We start from the raw sequence: 22,127 nt of genomic DNA on the forward strand, positions 1-22,127 counted from the left end.
GTCAAAAATATAAAACTATTTTAAGGTGACATGATTGTGCTTATTTATTGATTTATCCAATCATACCTGCCTCAAGGAGGCTTTTCTTGTGATCTCCTCTTAGCCATTGCAGGAAATAGCATCTGCTGTCACATGGACCATGGAGATCAAGGGTTGTATGGACTACAGGGTAAGACCCCTGCAAAAGCAGGAGAGGCTCAGGAAGAAAAGATCCCAAAGCACTTGCGAGAGGATAACTTAGTGCCTAGAATTACCTGATTTTCTGTATCTGTGATGGGTCTAAGTAGATTATCTATCCAGTTAGTAGGGAGTTGTATTGGGTGACAAGTATTGGGAATGCACAGCATTGAGGGGAGGGGTGTATGCGGCCCTTATTTGAAGTATGTGAAATGGTTAGAGAGCCTTGAAATGTATGCTTTTTGTTACCTTCTTTCTTTTCTTTCTCAGAGTAAAGACAAAACAGTCTTCTTCTTTGCCGTTGAAGACAAATATGAGCCAATTGGATACATTTGTGTCCCTGGGCCCGTGCAGGCATTACAGTGGTCTCCACCTTCTCACGTGAGTAGTGAATGTTTTTCCTGGCACTTGGATCTTATTTTTAAAAGAAGCTGTTTCAACACACTGATGTTATATCCTACATTGTTATCTTAAGGATGAAGAATCCTCATCTAAGCAATGTATTACAGACACTTTGCTGCCATACTCTTCATGCCATTTCAGGATGAGAGCTATTACTAAACAGAATTGTCCTTCAGTGCAATCACTTAAGAGTTTTGGACCTGAGCAACAGAGTCAGGATCACCTGGAAGCCATTAGAAACATGGCCGACCACCTTGACTTGCTCCTGTGTGAGAAACAAGCCTTTGCATCCACTAGTGAAACTTTTAAGGCTTAAAGCAACAGAGGGTCCTGTGGCATCTTTAAGACTAACAAAAGTATTGGGAGCATAAGCTTTTGTGGGTAAGAACCTCACTTCTTCAGCTTATGCTCCCAATACTTCTGTTAGTCTTAAAGGTGCCACAGGACCCTCTGTTGCTTTTTACAGATTCAGACTAACACGGCTACCCCTCTGATACTTTTAAGGCTTAGTTTTCATTTAAAAAGCACGGATTTGAACATGGACTGTGCCTGTTGCCCATGTTCAAATAGGCATATGCAATTGTAAACAAAGCTTTCAAAGCACCAAAAGCAAACCCTTGGGTGTTTCTCTGAACTCAAGCTCCAGTGCCTTTGATGTTTGTCCATGACTAATTCAAATAGAATTTTGTTATTAAAAACCAAGATTTCAAAAGTTTAATAAGGCCAGGTCCACCCTAGAAACTTCTGCCAGGGTAATAATGTTGGTTGGGGGTGTGTGATTCTTTATGAAATTTATAAACTAGCAAAAAGCCCTAGCGTAGATTGTCATGCTGTCTGGAGTGGCTCACAACCGTGAGTGCCAATCTCAGGTCAGACTGTCAGAAAATAGGGCAGACGCCCCAAACTGGTGGTATATTCTATAACTAGATTTCACCAAGCCAGCAACAGATGTGCACTCCTGGATCACAATACCAGTATTACCATGAAGTCACAGGGAGCCTCCTTAGGCTCTCCAGCCTATATTGCCATCCAGACAAACTGGAGTTTCCGATAAAAGATTATATAAACCCCAATCATATTGGGTTACTCCCAGTCCCAAAGGATCAGTCACTTACCCCAAATCAATTGGAACTCTGGACCTTGCCCCAAAAATCACCCTGGTAGCCAAATCTCTGGTAAACTAACTAAAGATTTATAAGCTAAGGCTACGTCTTCACTACCCGCCTGAATCGGCGGGTAGAAATCGCTCTCTCGGGGATCGAATTATTGCATCTCGTCAGGACGCGACAATCGATCCCCGAATCGACGCTTGTACTCCACCAGCACAGGTAGGAGTAAGCGCCGTCGACGGGGGAGCCGCGGAGGTCGATTTGCCGCTGTCCTCACAGCGGGGTAAGTCGGCTCGGATACGTCAAATTCAGCTACGCTATTCGCATAGCTGAATTTGCGTATCTTAAATCGACACCCCCCCCCGTAGTGAAGACGTAGCCTAAGAAAAGAAATGAGAGTTATTGAGAGGTTAAAGCAGGTAAAATACATTAACAGGTGAGTCAAAGTTTGTAAATCCAAATGTAGTAATCTGCTAGCTTTCCAAAGTCTCTCGGGGTCACCCAGAATAACACTGGGGATCTCTGCCTTGCATCTGGAATGCTTCCTTGTAAGTGTCCAAACAGTTCAGAAATACAGGATCTTTCTGTGAAATCCATTTTTAAGCTTCTCCAGAAAATAATCTGAACAGTGTCTTCACCCACATGGATTTTGATGAGTAAGAAATACAGATTGAGTCTGTGATTTCCCATTGTTGAACACAATGCCCTTGCTTTGAAGTTAGCACTCTTCTTTGTTTGCATTTCCCCAAGGCTTCATCTGCATTTAAGGGGTTATTTAGTTACAAGAATATACATAAAGGTAATTGCCTGCCATCACATTATAATAGAAATAGATAAGCGAAAACAATACAAGTAACATTCCATTAGTTTTTATGAAGTTTTAACACGTGACTACCATCTCACATTAACATAACTTTAATCTAGGGTTATTTAATTACAGGGTATCATAATGTAGAAGTAATGTCATAGCAAACTACAGGAGATAGGCAGATGAAAACAATATAATCAACATCTCTTTTGATCTCTGTTAGCATAAGCGTAGATGCAGTTATACTGGCTAAAAAAGTCCTTTAACCAGTATAGCTTGTTTTGTTTGGGAAACTGATATAAGCTATACGGGCGAAAGGATTTTGTTGCTGGTATAAGGTGTCTCTCTGTCAGGGGGTTTGCCACTATAGCTGTACATACTAGTATAGCTGTACTGGCAAACCCTATCTAGACTAGACCTGGCCTAAGTAACCATGGGAATTAGCTCATAGCTGCTATCTTGGATTCATTCTGCTATCTTGGATTCAACCTGCTCCCTATATGTAAATTTCCACTACATGCATCCGAAGAAGTGGGTATTCACCCACGAAAGCTCATGTTCCTATACGTCTGTTAGTCTATAAGGTGCCACAGGACTCTTTGCAACCTGCTCCCTGTTTACCTGACAAGCACCAGTATGTCTTCTCCCTCTGGCTTGTCAGGCTTTTCTGATTGTCCTCCTGCCCACCAGTGACAAGTATCTATCCCAACCTTTCTGCTAGGTGCAGAAACCCTCCTAACATAAATGTATTTATTTGCATGTATAATTTCTAGGTTATACATTCATATAACTGTCAAATGTATCTTAATTTTTCTTGCTTTAATATAAGCAAAGAAGAAGATTAAAAGAGGAACATTTAATTAATGGAACTTTAAGGTGCAGATTTTACGTTTACAAAAGCAATGTAATTCGTTCCGATTCCTACAGCAATTGCAACTGGCTCCCTTTGCACACATTAGGGCTGGGTGAATTACTTCAGATAAAATAAAGAGCCCTGCCCCATCTCCGAGGCCTCCTTTGGGGAAAAACACCTATATGCAAACTTGACTTTTATTGCAATTTTAAAAGTTTGGATAATTTTTCCTCCTACCTCAGTTATTCCTCTGACATTGGCATTTCAGGGATCTAGCAGGGACCAGAAATCCTGTAAGATAGCTGGGGGGGTTTTCCCCAAGATTTCCAGCCCAGTCTTAAAGACATAAGAGATATGGATAGTACAGATAAAGCATCTACACTTTCAGCTGCTTATTCAGACAAAACCTCTGACCCAAGCGTTTGGTTCAGATCCATCTGTGACTGGAGTCCTGAGGTCACTCAGTTAGGGTGAACTGCAAAGAATGGGGCAGACCATCCCCAAAGCTGGTGGATATTCCAATACTTAGATTTACCAAGCCAGCACAAAACAGCTTTTTTATTACCTCACCGGTTGCCCAGAAGCCAACAACACAGTTCCCTTAAAGTAACCCAGCCTCAGGCCTCCACCTAGACACTCAAGTCAGATATGATGAGGATTAATGAAAATCTTATTCATCATATAAAAAAGTTCTACCAATCCCAAAGGATCAGACACATTACCTCCCAGGTTAATGAATATTCCAGATCTTACCCAAATACACGCTACAGCCAGTTCTTGTTAACTAAATGAAAATTTGTTAAAAAGGAAAAGAGAGAGAGTATGGTTAAAAGATCAATATACATACAGACATGAGTTCAATTCTTGAGGTTCAGATTCATAGCAAAGATGGTGAGCTTTGTAGTTGCAAAGAGTTCTTTTAGAATTTAGTCCATAGGTTATAGTCCAATGTCCAATATATATTCAGGGTGTTCCAGCTTAGGACTGGGATCTCAATCTTGTGACTCAAACTTCCCCTGGTGAAGCTTAAGCAGACCTAAGATAAAAAGGATTAGGATCCAAACATCTTGTATGCATTTCAGGCCTTCTTTGACAGGTTGGAGTCCCTCAGCGACCAATAGACCCTCATTTCCTAAGCATCGCCCGGTAATTATTCACACAGATTAACATAAGGCAATTGTCTGTTTTTCCACCATTCACAGATGATTTGCTATACATTTCAAAGAGAGATGAATACAGCGACATCCTATTTACAGTTCATTTAAATGTTAAGATGTTCTTTTGATCTCTGAATTAACAGAATACAGCATAGACAGGGACTGTTTGATTACATTGTTGACCACTACCCATATATATGTAAATACACAAAACCACAAACATTATCTCCCCATATGTCTTTAAGGGTTGAATTTTAGTCATTTATCCTGTAGGATGCTTAACCCTTTCTGGTCATGCGTCACATCTTCTTTCAAAGAAGCCAGGCTCACAAGGTCTGAATGATTCCCCATCTTCACTGAGCACCTCCTTGCAGCAGGGCACCCTAACACCCGGTCTACAGTCCCACTTCCTCTCTCAGGCTCCTAGGGACTCACCCAACAGTCTCTCTTGCCTCAGTAATACCCATCCTTGGGGCTGGCTTATTACAAAAACATAGTGCAAATAATCCATAACAGAAATCCCAAAACATAGTCCATTTATCATCCCCAGTGCATGTAGTCCTTATAACCCCACAACAGCTAGTCCATCAACATAGCACATACCATACTCTGGCATCCTCCACCACCCTTGGGCTCTACTTCTGTGCTCCCCTGGCCTTCTGCCAGGACAGCCACCCAAGCCCTTACAGGTCAAGTGCATCTCCACTCTTCCTAGCAGAATAACACCTTCATCCCCCAAACCTTCTGCTGGGAGTTCATCCTCACCAGTGGAGTATCTATTGCTTCCCCTGTTCTGTTAACCTCTCATCTCAGACAGGTAAGCAGGTAGGTATTTCCACTGTTCCCAACTTCAGCCCTTTCTGGTCCTCAGCTCCAGCTCTCTGGCTTGGAAGTCAGCATGCAATGCCCTCTGCTGCTCTTCTGCCTTTAACTTTCTGGTCCTGCCTCTCGGCCTTTGGGAGGTCAGCTAGCAAACCCCCCTCTAGCCATCCCTACAAGCCTCCTCCCTCTCTAATTCTCCCTGATCCTTTATAGCACCAGGTGCTGCTCTGCCTTTTTAATTGGCCAATTGGGAGCACCTGTACTTGCACAGAGGAACTGGACCTGCTTCATTTAAAGGGGCAAGCCACCTTGTGACACTAAACATCATCATGCTGCTCTCAGTCTAAGATGATATTCTCTGATTTCTGGGGGTGATGCGTCCATTTAAATAATCACATAAAGTAAATGTTGAATGGTGTGCCTTTGACTTTGTGGCTTGACAACTTCTAACCTTTAGTTTTACTCTTCCTCTCTCCCCTTCCGTATGTCTGTCTAATGCTTGTGTTTTATGTGCTATTCTACAGGCAGAGAGCATGCTGCTTGTGCTCTGTGAGAATGGCTTTGCTCTTCAGGTTCCTGCACCCATCCTTGGAGAACAGGACACAGTATCCACCTATGAGATCAAAGACCTGCCCACACAGTATTTCCATTTCTGCAGCATTAAATCCCGGATCAAGGTAAAGAACTGTCCTGTGGGGAATTAAATTCTCAGCCCTCAGTTACCAGTATCCATAGAGTGCAAAACTACTCCACTCAAGTTGCTAGTCTGTGTAGTGCTGAATGCAGGGTTCCAGCTGAGCCATTCATAAGGAAGGACCAAGCACAGACCACTCCTGGCTTTGCTTCATCTATTGGAAAATACATGTTGTCAACACTAATTCATGGAAATAAAAAGTGGAATTGAGGAATAACATATAGCTTATAATGCATGTATATTATAGGATTACACCAGTGGTAGTAGAGATAAAGTTAATATGTCACTTCCATTCTAAAATATATTTTTAGTTTTTAATTTTCAGAAAAATTATCCGTACAGCTGTAATTTCTCATGCTCGATCCCAGCCTCAAAGGAAATTCTTTTGAACAGTTTCATAAACATGGATTTGGCCACTTTTGAGTTAATCAAACATGAAAAATGGTTGTTTTTCGCCAGTAAAATTTTTCTGATACTTTTTGAGTGCTGTGATAACTGTAAATGGACTCTTATACAAATTAAAAAAAAAAAAAGAAGTCAGTGTGACATTGCACTCTATATGATTTTATGAAAGTATGCTGATGAGTGTGAACATAATGTAACTAAAATATGCTTCATGCAAAAGGTCTCGTGTAAGGTACCATTACAAAGCTTATAATCTACTGAGTGTGGTCATCCTATTTGTATAAATATATCACTCTTGTATCAGAAACTAGAAATATGAAATATAACTCTGAGGGCCTATTGTAATTATACAAAGTGTGGGCCATTAATGATGGTTTGGAATCTTGATGGCTCCCATTAACCAGGACAATTGACTGTAGATGGCTCTGTTTTACTTGTAAGTCTTCCTGTACACATGTGTGCTGGCAAGTGGGTAATGAAGTCTTACAGTGACATGTGATCATGTCACCTGACCTGGAATCCATCTTTAACCTGGTGCTTTTCCATTGAGAAGGAGCGGGTGGGAACCCAGAGAGGGACAAAGGATTCCCGCCTTATGCAAAAGATATATAAGTGAGATGGAAGAGAACAAAGGATGGGGCCATCATGAGAAATCCCCTAGCTACCACCTGAGCTGGAACAAGGGCTGTACCAGGAGAAAGGATTGTGCCCAGACTAGGAAGGTGTCCAGTCTGTGAAAGAAACTTATTGAAACATCTCTGAGGGTGAGATTTTATCTGTATTCAGTTTTATTACTGTATTAGGCTTAGATTTGCGTGTTTTATTTTATTTTACTTGGTAATTCACTTTGTTCTGTCTGCTATTATTTGGAACCACTTAAATACTACTTTCTGTGTTTAATAAAATCACTTTTTACATATTAATTAACCCAGAGTATGTATTAATACCTGGGTGGGGGGGGGCAAACAGCTGTGCATATCGCTCTATCAGTGTTATAGAGGGCAAACAATTTATGAGTTTACCCTGTATAAGCTTTATACAGGGTAAAACGGATTTATTTGGGGTTTAGACCCCATTGGGAGTTGGGCATCTGAGTGTTAAAGACAGGAACACTTCTGTAAGTTGCTTTCAGTTAAGTCTGCAGCTTTCGGGCACGTGGTTCAGACCCTGGGTCTGTGCTGGAGCAGACTGGCGTGTCTGGCTCAACAAGACAGGGTGCTGGAGTCCCAGGCTGGCAGGGAAAGCAAGGACAGAAGTAGTCTTGGCACAGCAGTTGGCAGTTCCCAAAGGGGTTTCTGTGATCCAACCCGTCACAGTCAGCATTGCATCTATGCATTCCTCAATGAGGACTCGCTCCTTTGAAGACGTGTGGCCAAATTCACTGCTGGTATAAACACGGGCAACACCTTAGATAGCACTGGAGTTACACACTCTTTCAACAGTGGGTATTTTAGGAAACTGAAAAAGCAGCTCAGTGGCAGGGTGAGGATTAGAACACTGATTCCCTGACTCTCAGCGTCAGTACTCAATCTACCACGTCACAGCTGCTTCTCTTGAGTGATGGAACTTCCACCCTCAACCGTACTTTCAAAGATTTATAACTACTATTTTGATGTTTTGTTAAAGATCTGGCAAAGCCCCAGCATCCACAGTGACCAGGAAGAATTCAGTACTCAGGAAGAAGAGATGTCTTTGGCTACCTTACAAAGCTAATATTTCCCTGGGAAAAGATAGCATGATATTTGACACTTATTTATGCTAAGATAAGTTTTAATAAAATGAAGATTTTAAAGATTGTATAAATTGGCCATGGCAATACTCTTCAATTCAGTGTTCAGAAGGAAGGTCATTACAAACATTTTGTTTTCACTTTAAACTTATGTTTGAGCACAAACAATGCCACATAGGAATCTGAATTCAGGTCTCCAGCATGGTCCCTTTTACTTTTGGGCAAGTAAAGGACAGAGTTCGGGAACACTGCGGAAGTAGTGCATCCAGTCCATGAGTTGATAGAGAACCTCCCATTGCTGTCAAGCAAACCCTCTGGATAACACAAGGCTTGATTGGTTTGGGAAAAGCTGCATTTAGCATGTCTCTGGTGGAGGGTGCTTGCTGTTTCATTAGTCCTTGGAGGCAGAATATAAGAGGAGGCAGGAATGAGAGGATTCCCACTGCAGCTTCAAATGAGCTATGATGGGGCTTGTCTACACAGGCCCTGCAGTGCGGACTACGGGAGTCTGAATTGCTGAGTGCATCAAAGTGTTGTGCTGTAACTACTCCATGTAGTCCCTGCTAGCTTGAACTAAAAGGTACCTAGTTTGTGTTAATGCAGTCCGTTTCAAATAGGACTCTGTTAACTAGAAACATGTACCTTTTAGTTTGTGCTAGCTGGGCATATATGGGCAATTGCAGCACAACATTTTAGTGTGTGCTGCATTTCACATCCCTATAGTCTGCACTGTGGGGTTGTGTAGACAGGCCTGACCTCTGTTTAGTTGCGAGGAATATTTGCCTAATTTCTAGCATTTTTATCATGAGAGCCTTTCAGTCAATGGTGCATTGGTTTCATGACTCATTTTTCACTGCTTTCTGTAACAGAGGGAAGAGGAGATTGAGCGCAGAGAGAAAAAGAAACAGGAGGAGGAGAAGGCAAGGTTGGTGTGGATAAAGAAACAGCAGGACATGGGACTTGAGATAGAAGAAGAGCCAGAGGCAGAGCCTAAGAAAGAGGAGCCACTGCCACCCATCTACGTCCCACAGGAGCCCAGCCCCATCGTCTGTGGGTTTTATTCAGCACCAGGGAAATTCTGGCTCTCTTTGGTAAATTAAATATTCTTTCATTTTTAATTTGAGAAAGGGATTGGTAAGTGTAGAGACAATAAGATTCATGGACTTGGGGATTAGATGGCATTGAGAACTGGTATTTGGAATAAAAACCTTTTGCCTCTAGGACACAAGCTCATATGTGCCCCATGCTTGAAGATATCCAAATGCTCAGAGAAGACCAAGTGCTTGATGTGAGTGCTAAGTGGTCTTTGTGAAATGGTTTTACAGTGTCATTCCAGTTCACAACAAATGGCACTCTTTTTGGTGGTCTCCCCAGAGAGGCCAAGGTAGTCCTTTCCCCACTAGTAGATGGTGGTCCCTTGTGGTCATGACTGAGGCACATTGGTGGGACAGAGAGGGATGGCAAATGCTTGTAACTCCACTGATAATGGTGGACTTATTCTGCGGATAAACAGCGTTTCCAGGGGGGTTTAGTCTGGCTTCTTTCACTTGCAATGAATTCATTTTTAAAAAGAAATTTAAGAAAAGAGCAATTGTTCATGTATTTTCCTGGGCACCTGCATCAGCATCCTTTCCTCATGTCTTCTTCGTGGCTCTTCTCTTCTTTAGGGTGGCTATGACTCTGGGTACCTCTACCACTGTGCATTCTCCCCGATTCAGCACCAAATATCCCCTGAAAGCAGGCAAGATGAGCCCTTTGAGGCGATTCCTATGGAGAACACAGATGACAACCCCATCCAAAGGATCTCTTTCTGGTAAAAGAGCTTATGCACTATGACTTACTAAACTGATGAACTGGAATCAGGAGATATCATGGTATATTCCTCTGTTTCTTTCCTTGTGTGGATCAGTATCCATATGCAAGAGTACTGATGCTGAGAGTCAGGTACACTGGATGGTTCAGACCCTGGGTCTGTGTTGGAGGAGTCTGGCTCAACACGACAGGGTGCTGGAGTCCCAGGCTGGCAGGTACACTGGATGTCAGTGTTTGAGCATTGGCCTGCTAAACCCAGGGTTGTGAGTTCAATCCTTGAGGGGACCACTTAGGAATCTGGGGCAAAATCAGTACTTGGTCCTGCTAGTGAAGGTAGGGGGCTGGACTCGATGACCTTTTGGGGTCCCTTCCAGTTCTAAGAGATAGGTATATCTCCATATAAGTGTCTCTATTCCCTGGTACCTACAGTTAGTTGGTTACCAGCTTTAGGATTCCTGATGGGTAGGATTTGTCAGTACAGCTGTGTAAAATACATTATTTTGTCTTTTAAAAAATGTTCATGTTGAAAATGCCCACTTTTTTGAGCACTCAAAGTTCAATTGTGCCTTTAAGACGCAACCATGGATTGGGAAGTTCTCCCCAGGGGAAGCCCTGGGATGCTGCTACTTCCTTCGGGGGGTGCAGTCCACTACCTCGGTGCTTGCTTGGCCAGTGGGTAGGGGGATGGAGTCATGGCCTTACCTCCTTCCATCCCTCACCCTCTTTAGGGTGCTCTTTGCTCCCCAGGAGAGTATGGAGGGAGCAATCCCCACACTTTCATTGTGCCAGGCCTGCAGCTTGAACTGGACGTTATGTGGACTGCACTGGTGGAGTGGAGAGCTCCTTGTGCTCTCCCCACCCCATGAGACCAGGCCTGATCTGACCCCAAGGAAGTAGTTTTAGGTTATAAAAACTGTAATTTACATCTGTCTTCTTCTCTCCTTCTATTGGGTGGAGTATGGGGAGCTGAAAGTCACCTCCCAATCCCGAACCAGGCTGTGTGGCAGCCGTGCAACCCCTCTTTAGCGGCTAATCCAGGCTGTGGGTCACAACCAATCTGCACCTGTTGTGCAGGGTGTTGGAGCCCATTGGAGCCATGCAAATCCAGATCCAAAACCCTCCAGAGCCCATTCCTTGTCCACTCCATATTGATTTTCTCTGCTACCCCATGACCCAATTCCGAAGCCAGTTCCATGATGTATAGGAGGTGCATGGTTACCCTTGTACAGTCACTTAGTTTGCCAACAGCCTTCATCTCTTGTGCAGGGCATAAGTGGGACGGGTGAGAGAACCTTGCTCCAGCCCTTCATACCTGGGTGAATTTCACCCATTGTGTTAATTTAGCTTTCGTTCACAAGTGTCATTGGCTCTTTGCTGTTGTAACATTAACTGTTCTAGATCAGTACCTGGAATTGTTTAGCTTTTGTTCACTTTACAGCACCAGCAAGCTGTTGATGTTCTGTGGGATGAAGGATGGAGCAGTGCGAGTTTATCCTCTCCAGGACAAAGACCTGTCAGCAGATATGATGAACGGATACTGGTCCTTCAACATGCATGACAATGATTATGGCCAAATCCAGGCAATCTACTCTAGTTATGATGACCGATTCCTGGTTACCTGTGGAGCAGATAGCAACATCTTTACCTTCAATATCCTGTCTCCAGAGGACATTCAAAGAGAGCTAAAAGCCAAAGTGCCCTCTCCAAGAGTGAGTGACTGAATGAACACATTTCCTAATTCTTCTGTATTGTGTTCTGGTGCATAGGTAAAAGCATTACAGTTCATTCTTCAGGACATGTCCAAATCTATGAATACCAGAGTACCCTCTAGTGCTAAGTAATGCGGGTCTGTTACTACATCTGTGCAAAAAACACTCAGTTCTTTTGCATTGTGGGTCATTCATGGCAAAAACTGAGGATTTTCAAAGCAATTTGTGAATATGAGCCCATGCAAAATGTCTGCTAATGTAATAATAGTCTTTATGTCTGTAATTCTCCTTCTCTTTCTCCTCTCAGTGCTTTTTTTCTTCCCTCTAAAAGTGTAAGGTCTGTTTATTCTGTTAATGTACATGGCCTCCCTTAGCTAATCATCACTTCACGTGTTTGTATGTTGAGAACAACAAAGATCTGGCAGATTTTCTCTCTATTCTGTGCTTCTTTTTATTAAGGTGCAGTTCTACTCTGAATAGAGACTTAAAATATGGCAGCATAAAGGCACTATATTTATTTTTTATCAGTGGCTTCTGTACCACAGTTGTTCAATTTGTAAGTAAAGAAGGAATTTTTTTTAAATTTACCTAACCTGCAAATATCCCATGAGAACTGAGAGTTAAGCTGGGCTCTTTCATTCTCATACATCAACACCAGTATTAAAGATTCTGCAGGCCAAATTAGGGCCTCTAAAACCCCCGTGCTGCCCCATTACCTTTATTGAGTTTTCACAGATTAAACTGATTTGAATTTAGGAAACAATTCTATTGATGATGCACTAGAAGGAATACACTTCCGCTAACTCTCTTAACTGTATTGGTTTTGCAGGGGTAACAGGAGTAAAACTCAGTAAAAGCTTAATGAGTCACTGAAGTAACCAGATCTGACTCCAAAAGAAAGAGAGGTCTGTTCAATAAAAAAGTGCTATCTTGACAGAATCATTTTTTGAGTAGATTGCACTTTAAAATATTTTCGTAAAAATCTGATGATCTCTAGAGCCCTGTGCGGATACACAAATGTGTATCTTCATCTGATCCGCTATCCGCAAAAATTATCTTCTGATAGCTGCAGATATCTGCGGATTTGTAGGGCTCTACACTGGGGGCCAGGCTGAGGCTCTGAGGCATCCCCCCTCTCGGAGCCCTGTCAGGAGAGCTGCGTGGGCAGCTGTGGGAAGCCCGCACAGAGTCGCGGACCCTCACCTGCCCTCGGCTGGGCGGAGAGCCTGGGGGGCGGGGACACAGCTGGGGGCTGCTCAGAGCCCCCCCACCGCTGCACCATGGCACCCAGGGCAGCCCCCCACCCAGTGTCCCAGTACCCTGCCCAGGGCAGATGGAGGGACCCAGGCTCCCCACAGCTGCCAGTGCGGCTCTCCCTGACCCAGCTCTGGGCAAGGGGGCGGTTTGGAGCCACAGGCCGGCCACAATAAGAGCCAGGCGGACAGCTGTGCTGAGCTGTGGCAGACCTTCCACCTGCCCTGGGTGGGGAGTCCGAGCAAACCCCGTCCCGTGTCCCTGCCCTCCCCCACCCAGTGTCCCTGCCCTCCATCCCCCCGCCAAATGTCCCAGCCTCTCTGCTCAGTGTCCCTGCCCTCCAGTTCCCCCCGCCCAGTGTCCCTGCCCCCAGTCCCTCTGCCCAGGCTCCCCAAAGCTGCCAACACGGCTCTCCCCCAACCCAGCTTGGACCCGCAGCCTGGCCATGGTAAGAGCCGGGCGGGCAGCTGTGAGGAGCCGTGGCGGACCCTCCACCTGCCCTGGCCATCCAGTGTCCCTGCCCCCCAGGCCACCTCGCCCAGGGCAGGTGGAGGATCCGTGCTGTGGTTCCTCACTGCTGCCCACCTGGCTCTTACCGCCATTTCCCTGCGCGGATACAAAATTTGTATCCGCATACACGCTGCTGTCCGCAGAACTGGTCCATGGATATAAAGCGGATACCCGCGGATTTGCAGGGCTCTAATGATCTTTATAACGTCATTTCCATAGCCTAGGTTGACAGCATTGCTTTATGTCCATCTTAGAAGTGCTATTTCTTATCAAAGGGAGTGTCTATTCTAGTTTTAGTCACATGGAAGAGTTTTCAAATTCTGTCACTACCTTTAAACATAAATGGGATTCATAGTGGGCCAAACTCAAATCCACTGACGTTAATTGAGTTACATCATGGATCAGTTTGGCCCCTGTATTCATTGGCAAATATTCCATTCGCCTCTTTTTTTGCCCGGCGGAACCATTAGAACCTGATATTTAGTGACTCTGTGGTGTCATTCATCATGAAGGTTTCATCTGGCTTTACAAACATCACTTGACTTGTGAGGAGCAGTGTGGGGTTCTTCCTTAACTTGTGGAACAGCCTCATGAGCCGTTGAGTGTCATTCCTTGTTTACGCAAAGGCTATATTTTTGCTTCACAGGGAGATCTTGAAAAGGAGAAAACTGCAGAAGATATTGAGGATCCCAGTGCCTACAGGTAAGGCGTGCTTGATGAAAGCAAGAAAGGCTGCACTTGCTGGTAGCTCTGCCTCCAGTTCATATGGCCCAGCTGTTTTGCCTTCTTAAAGAAGGCAGTAGCTCACTCCAAAGTTGGGCCATTGTCTCAAGACACATGGGGCCTTCGATGCCTGTGCAGCCTTTATGCAAACATCCATCTCATCCACCTGTTTTTGTAGCATGATGTTCTGACATTGTTATTTAACATATATGTTCTGATAGTACGTAGAGGCCTACTAAACCAGAGATCCCTGGTGCTAGGCACTGTACAAACGTGTAATAAATGATAATCCCTTCACCCAAAAGCTTACAGTCTAATGTTTCATTCTACTTTTCTTCAGCCCCATTGATTCCAGGGGAGCTGCACGAGTGTCAGTGAGGGCAGAATTTTGACCCGTTTTTGTTCCTGGCTAGAAGGCTACAGTATTGTGTCTCCTCTCTCTCTTCCCCTCCACCATCCAGATAATGCTGCTTCCTTTTTCTTGCATTTCCAGCATTGAGAATGCCAAGCAAAAAAAGGAATATGACCAGATAATGAAGGCAGCAGAAGACAAAAAAAACAAAAAGAGGCAAGAGCTGATCATCCTTAGGCATGAGTTTCATCACCTGCTTCAAAGGAACATGGAGCTGCCAAAGCACATGCAGCTACACAGAGAGGTACATCAGATTGGTGTTGTCAAGGTTCCTTCCCCACTCTGAACTTTAGGGTACAGAGGTGGGGACCTGCATGAAAACCTCTAAGCTTAACAACCGGCTTAGATTTGCTTTTGCTGCCACCACCCAAATGATTTATGAGTTATTTGGGAAACTCTGTCTTCCCCCCCAAAACCTTTCCCTCCCTGGGTAGCCTTGAGAGACTCCTCCACCAATTCCCTGGTGAACACCGATCCAAACCCCTTGGATCTTAAAAGAAGGAAAAAATCAATCAGGTTCTTAAAAAGAAGGCTTTTAATTAAAGAAAGAAAGGTAAAAATCATCTCTGTAAAATCAGGATGGAAAATAACTTTACAGGGTAATCAGATTCAAAGAGCCCAGAGGAACCTCCTCTAGCCTTAGGTTCAAAGTTACAGCAAACAGAGGTAAACACTCTAGCAAAAGGAACATTTACAAGTTGAGAAAACAAAGATAAACCTAACACGCCTTGCCTGGCTGTTACTTACAAGTTTGAAATATGAGAGACTTGTTCAGAAAGATTTGGAGAGCATGGATTGATGTCTGGTCCCTCTTAGTTCCAAGAGCGAACAACCCCCAAAACAAAGAGCACAAACAAAAGCCTTCCCCCACCCCACCAAGATTTGAAAGTATCTTGTCCCCTTATTGGTCCTTTGGGTCAAGTATCAGCCAGGTTACCTGAGCTTCTTAACGCTTTACAGGTAAAAGGATTTTGGTGTCTCTGGCCAGGAGGGATTTTATAGTATTGTACACAGGAGGGCTGTTACCCTTCCCTTTATAGTTATGACAGGTGTATAAGTCCTTTATCCTTGGATTAGGCTGCCACTTTAAAATGAGCTGTGTCCAGTGTGTTAGAATCAAAATATGGCCAACCCATTTTCCCCCTCTTCCCACTCAAGCTCCTTAAATAAACTGCTTCCCCATGGCACAGGCATTTCTGAGTGTGCTGCAGAAGTTAGTGCCTCAGAAGTACCTGTAAGACCTATAGACCAAGCAGCAATGCTGCTGATTTCCAGTCACTCTTTAAAGGCTACAGTGAAGGGAATGGAAGTATGATCGAGAAGCATCCTGAAGTGAGTGAAAGTGGTAAAACTAGCAAGGGGCAGAAGTACTGATTTGCCTAGGTTCGCCCTTGCACACTGTATTTGATTCCTGCTCTGGAGAAGCATTGGAGTTCATTAATTTTTCAATTTTAGATGGATTGGAAGAAGGGGTGTGTGTGTGTATATTTTAATATGCCAGGAGCTCCAACCCACACCTACTGCTGGGTGACACTAGAGAAGAGTTTTGGAAGAACGTGGCTCTCTCCACTGCGGTGAACAGCTGCTGGAGTGAGCAGTTGGGTCGATGCACATTAACTCCTATGTCTGAACAAAAATATGTCTTAAACCTAACCACTGCTACTATCCTAGCCTAGCATTCAGCATGCTATGACACAGTTTCCCATCTATCTGCAGGAATTCGAGATGGACCACAGAATCCGTGAGGAGATGGATAGGCAGACAGCACAGAGAATCCAACTAGTGCAGAAGGAGTTGGCTTGGGATCAGGAGAAGCACCGCATTGGGCTGCAGAAATTGCAGAGTCGGTAAGGACTTGCCTTCTTTCACCCTCCTCCACCTTGAGATCTTCCATTAACTAAGTTCAATCTGCCTTGAGGAACAAGAAAGGAACATTTTCTTCATAGAACTAAAGTGTATATATGTCCTGTTTGTGACTATATTCTCATTTGGTCTGAAACATACACAAGTTAGGCAAGCACTGATATGCAAATCAGGTTATTACTGAATCAGGACTGTGCTATCCACCTCCATGGCATCAGAGCCAGATTTTTGGGGAACAGCTCTGCTTGAGTTTCAGCCAGTGACATTTGCTGGGGTTCTAGACGTGCTGGTGGAACTCTGAGGAATAAACTGTGCAGTGAACCCATGTCCTTCATGTGTGGTGAAGTGCAGCTGGGGACAAACTGAGCTTGCTGTGGAAGAGATGGTCCTTGTCTCACTTTGGGAGGGCAATGTACCAGCATTCCTTAAGAACAGATGGTTTATTGAGTAGTGGTCAAACCATCTCCTGATGTGGAGAATCTCACCAATTAAAACCCTATTGGGAATCTCCGTTTATAATAAATATAATGATAATATATGGAGATATACCTATCTCATAGAACTGGAAGGGACCTTGAAAGGCCACTGAGTCCAGTCCCCTGCCTTCACAGCAGGACCAAATACTGTCCCCTGACAGTTCCCCCCCCATATCCCTCAATGGCCCCCTCAAGGATTGAACACAACCCTGGGTTTAGCAGGCCAATGCTCAAACCACTGAGCTATCCCTCCCCTCCCCTTTGTGGGGAAGAATGCTGTAGTGATGCAATTCTTTTGATTCCTGGACTCCTCAGATCTCCTTGACCCTGTCGAGTCCAGTTTTAGGCCTGAGTTTGATATAGAGATTGCTCTGCTAGGTGATTTTTCTGGTGGTAGACAAAGATCAACTATCTATGCTAGTTCACCTAGATCTGTCAGATGCCTTAGACACCAGTTTGGTTGATGGGGTATTGTTGATATGCCCACGCTTGAGTGGCTCCATTTCTAGACTTCATGAGGTCAGTGGAAGGTACTTCTATCATAGCACTGATACCTGTTGTTTTATGTTTGCAAATACTATGGTTGTATAATATATTTAATTAGTATAATACATTGTTTAAGCCTTTTGGGGCAGCAATATGGGGTAGAAGGAAAATACGTCACAGACTGCTACTGCAGAAATCAGACAATAATGAATGCTATCTCTATTTTGTTTCCTTAGGTTTCGGGACACTCTGGAATTTGACACAGTGGTCGTTCATGCTATAGGAAGTAATCATCAAATCTCCACATATAGGCTCCTGGCAATCTCCGAGAGGTACTACAAAGCCAGAAAACAAAGTCAAACAGGGAAAAGGAGAACAAGCAAATTAGGAAAAGAAGCAGAGCAAAGGCGAGAAAGCCAGAAAGAGACTAGTAAGACATATGCAAAGGCCTAAATGCTGCCATTCTGTTTACCACAATGTGCTTTCCATCCTTCATCTCACCTTGTTTATTTTCCTGAGCTTGAGTGGAAGAGACTGCAGTATATCCCATCACCCTTAAGCAAAGAAACTTGGCAACAGAAGGTGGTCACAGAGTTATCTTCATGTTCTGTTTCAGTCACCACTTTGCAGTCTCAATCAACAGTTCCCCTGTGCCATTTAGAACCAGATGTTTTCGACATTCTAGTCAATGTTGGCAAAAACCCATCAACCCAAAGGGGAGACAAAGTTGCACAGCATTATAGTTTTTTTCACCGATTGATAATATGGCATGAGCAAAGGACCATTGACTGCAGCTATGCTGATTTATACCAGCTGAGGAGCTGGCCCAGTATGGCTTACAGTAGCTGTGACTTGCTTTTAGGTCACATCAGAATACCTAATGCTTACACATCCACTTCATTCTTTTTAGGTCAGGCTGCTGGAGTTAGTGAAGAGGCGATGGAAGCTGACAAGCTGAAGAAAAGACCCCAGCTGCAAGGTGCTATAGGACGTTTTGGTGGAAACCGACTTGAACAAATTAGAAAAAATATGGAGAAAGCTGACAGGGCCAAAGCTAAGATTATGCAAAGAAGGAAGGAGTGGGATGAACTGTAAGTCCTGAATCACAAACTGCATCTTTCCATTGGCCTGCCTTTGTCTGTGGTCAAATAATTGTACTTAGCTCTCATATGCCACTGTTATGTTTTTGTATAATTCCCTATTATTCTAAGGGGGCAATTAAAAAACTAATTAGCTCCAAATGTCAGTTATGGACAGCAGATGCCCTGGAATCTCAGGTGAACCTTAGAATTTGTTGTGCTGGCTGCCATGGCTCCTCTTTTAAAGCAATGCCAATGTGGAGGGCTAAATGACACAATCAGGTGGGGAGGTGAGGGAAAAGGAAGAAGGGAATACTTGTTGGAGGTGTCTAATTCCGTCTTGGCTTGGGGCCACCAAGACTTCTAGGGTCTGCCCTTGATTAACCCCTTGAGCAGCGATAGTGTGGTTGAGCCACTTGCACTAACATCATAAACATTATGTTAGCATGTGTGTACGTACATGTCACACTGTCCCTTCCCTTTCCCTGCTGGCTCCGCTCTTAAAATGGAAAATGCCAAGAAAGTCTCTCAAAATGCATGGAAAACAGGAATCTCTTCAAACTTAATGTATAGCTTATTGACATGAATGGAGCCAGCAATGAAGGCAGAAAGATAGTGCAGTGAGTTGCAAATTCTTGAAGTCAATGAGAATTTGAGTGGATAAGAACTGTATGATTAGGCCCTGTACTCTATGCTGCAGCCAAGCAGAACTTTGCCAACCATCTCTCTGAGAAAGTCAGCAGCATGTGCTATGCACATTAGTTGAATTAGTCATGTAACTCCTATCCCCTCTCCTGCCCCTACCCTTTCCTTGGGTCTTAACATGGCTTGAGGTATTGAATCAGGGGAGGCACTACACATGGTTGGTGCCGTCTCCTCTTTGTTGGGTGTTTTGTCAGCTGAAATCAGCTTTATAGCGTACTATCTGCTGCTCACTGCTATACAAGGGTCTTCTCTGAGCCCAGAGCTTCATTCAAGGGTCTTATATGAATCTGTCCTTAATGGCTACATCATGTATTTGTTTAGTTTTTAAAAATCACATTTTCCTATGCATGTTTGTTTTTCTCTTCAAAACTAAAGGAGACATTCGTCCCCAAGTATGGATCACTTTCTAACATTCCTGTTACACACATAGATAAACTCTTCCAAACAATTGATATTTCCTTCTAAGTAGTACTTAGTCTTCCGCTGACTCCTAACTCTTCTACCACGCCTTGTTTCACAAAGCAGAAGTTATCAACAGGTAAGGTAAGCACAGAGGTGGGAGATTTGGGCAGTCTGAATTTCTGCTTGGTTTCGGTGCTTGGCAGATACAAGAGCAAACCCAGTGACAACTATGAGAACCCCAAGGATGTTCAGGACATCAAAGAGGCTCAGGAAAACATGGGGGATTTCAAACTGAAGACAGCCACAAACTACAAGATCCCGGAGCACATGCGTATGAACGCAGAGAAGAAGAAGGTGCAGCTTAGGTCGTTAGAGGTGGCGGTATGTAAATGGATTCACTGGCAGTGGGGCTGCCCCCTTTTTGGAAAATGAGCCATTGCAAAATGTTTTGAAAGTGACATGGTGGAGGGCCACTAAGGACAGACCATGTGTGGTCAGTTTTAACTGCACATTGGTGCTCATTTTGCCAAGCTTTTGTGTTTCACCTAGACCAAGGTTACATCAGTCCATACCTGTTATAATAATCCTCAGATGGCCTTCATTGACCAAGCAGATATATTAAGCAGAGGAATTGATTTTTCCCTGCCCTTTAATAGAAACATGCTGCAGTGTTAGGAAGATTTTGGATTTTCATCCTCTGTTGGATGTAGCAGGCAACTTTGTTTCAGGCACAGATGCCTAAAATTGTTCTAAATGTACCTGAACCTGAGTGCTCATGTAGGGAGGATGCCTGTGGGAAAACTTAATTTGTTAATCTCACTAATCTCTGATGAGTGGGAATATACAGAGGTCACTCAAAGAAGAAAGGAGGTTGCTTACCTGTAACTTTGTTCTTTGAGAGTGTTGCCTCTGCATGTTTACATTCCCTGTCCAGCTAACCCTCTTCTCAGATCAAGAACTCTGAAATTAGGGAAGAAACGAAGAGCAGCAGAACCAGGACAGTGGTGTGGGCTAGTTCCCCTGCAACAGAAATATTGTGGGAGCTGATCTATGTTTCTGCCTCTGCAGAAACACAGATAAGCATTTCGTAAACTGCAGCTGCTCAGGCTGGGTGGGGCTCTGCAGCTGCTGGGGGCAGAGGTGAGACCAGGACCAAGAGAGACTGGAAGAGCTGTTGTGGCACCTGGGATCAGGCCTGGAAGCAGGTAGAAATGGGGTGATAGGACCAGGCCCAGGCCCAGGAGCAGTTATTCCTGGTGAGAGAGAGACCCCAATTTCCTCATTCTGTTTTGCTGCCCCCACACTTTGCCCACACCTCGCCCCCATTCAAAGTGAACTTCTGCCACCTCTGGAAGGAAGGAACTGAAGTGTGGTTGGGGCCCTACTCCTCCTTTGATACCTCCTTTGATTAGTGAGATTAACAAATCTTCTGCAAGGGAAAGAGTGTGAGTGGCCTCAACAGATCCTGCTCACTAGAAAGATTCCACAGCTCAGTGCCAGGAGGTGCTAATCCCATAAGTGTGACTATGCAGAGGTGACACACTTGAAGAACAACAGTTACTGATAAGTAACCTCTCTTTATCTGTCGTGTTAAGCGTTTAAACCCTTCGGGATTGTTTAAGTTAGACAAACCACTGATCAATGTCCTGTGTCAGAGAAGATTTTATGCTGTAGAAGTGTCCTTGGCAAGTCACACTAAAATTCCTCCTCTTTGCAGGTCCATGAAAAGAAATTGACAATGAACAAATGGATCATCTCACTTAGGGACCTCAAGGTGGCTATTATTGAAGAGATCATCTGCCTGGTCCAAGAACTGAAATCCATACAATCAGCCTTGGATGCATCTGAACAACTCCCTATTCCCCCGATCCCTCGGTTACACCCGGAGGAGACTCCAGAAAAAAAATTCCAGTATGACAAGAATATTCTTTTGAAGTTCAAACAAGAGCAGGAGAACAAGCAAAGGCTCTCTGAGCAGGTGGAAGATAATGCATCATTTGCAGTGTTTGGGGGAAAGTTCCTTCATGCACCTTCTCTAAAGGAAATAGATTCCCCATCAAGAGGCTCAAGTGTGAGATCAATGAGAATAACATCCTCAGTCACCCCAATGCAACCAAAGGTTTTTGAGATTGAAAAGGCAGAGCCAACAGAGATGGAACTGGAAATTTTAAAACGGGAGAAGATCAGAAACATTTACCTTCAGGAGACCTTGATCAAGAGGGTAGGAGAATAAAAGGGAACTTTTCAAGGGTGACTGCCCCTACCATGCCCAAAACAAAACCAATTCACAGAGCTCTCTTTACAACTGTCCCACTGATGCTATGGCAGCTTTTGGCTTTTGCATTGCCTTCGGGAAGTCCAGGAGAGTCCACTAGAACAAACTGTGGAGCTGATGTATTAAACTTCAGAGTGCACTAGAACACCATTGTGGGTATTACCTTGCCTCTGAAAGAAAACCTGTGGTTAACCTAGTTTTGGCAGATGCTCGTGCTGAAACTGTTGTACCTGCCCAAGGAAGAAGTTGGCAGATATTCTGCAAG

General features: G+C 44.0%; 1 protein-coding gene across 1 annotated transcript in view; it reads left to right on the forward strand.

The window, feature by feature from the left end:
- The window catches only part of CFAP44 (cilia and flagella associated protein 44), a 75,661-nt gene that overhangs the window by 38,552 nt on the left and 14,982 nt on the right, over window positions 1-22,127 (forward strand). Inside the window, exons 18-29 of the mRNA XM_065423448.1 lie at window positions 448-558; window positions 5,853-6,005; window positions 9,026-9,247; window positions 9,824-9,969; window positions 11,407-11,677; window positions 14,088-14,143; window positions 14,658-14,820; window positions 16,293-16,423; window positions 17,638-17,831; window positions 18,312-18,492; window positions 19,791-19,968; window positions 21,305-21,808. Coding sequence (XP_065279520.1) covers window positions 448-558; window positions 5,853-6,005; window positions 9,026-9,247; window positions 9,824-9,969; window positions 11,407-11,677; window positions 14,088-14,143; window positions 14,658-14,820; window positions 16,293-16,423; window positions 17,638-17,831; window positions 18,312-18,492; window positions 19,791-19,968; window positions 21,305-21,808 — 2,310 coding nt within the window. The remainder of the gene's footprint in view (window positions 1-447; window positions 559-5,852; window positions 6,006-9,025; window positions 9,248-9,823; window positions 9,970-11,406; window positions 11,678-14,087; window positions 14,144-14,657; window positions 14,821-16,292; window positions 16,424-17,637; window positions 17,832-18,311; window positions 18,493-19,790; window positions 19,969-21,304; window positions 21,809-22,127) is intronic.

This window comes from Emys orbicularis, chromosome 1, assembly GCF_028017835.1.
Source record: "Emys orbicularis isolate rEmyOrb1 chromosome 1, rEmyOrb1.hap1, whole genome shotgun sequence".
Classification (NCBI taxonomy): domain Eukaryota; kingdom Metazoa; phylum Chordata; order Testudines; family Emydidae; genus Emys; species Emys orbicularis.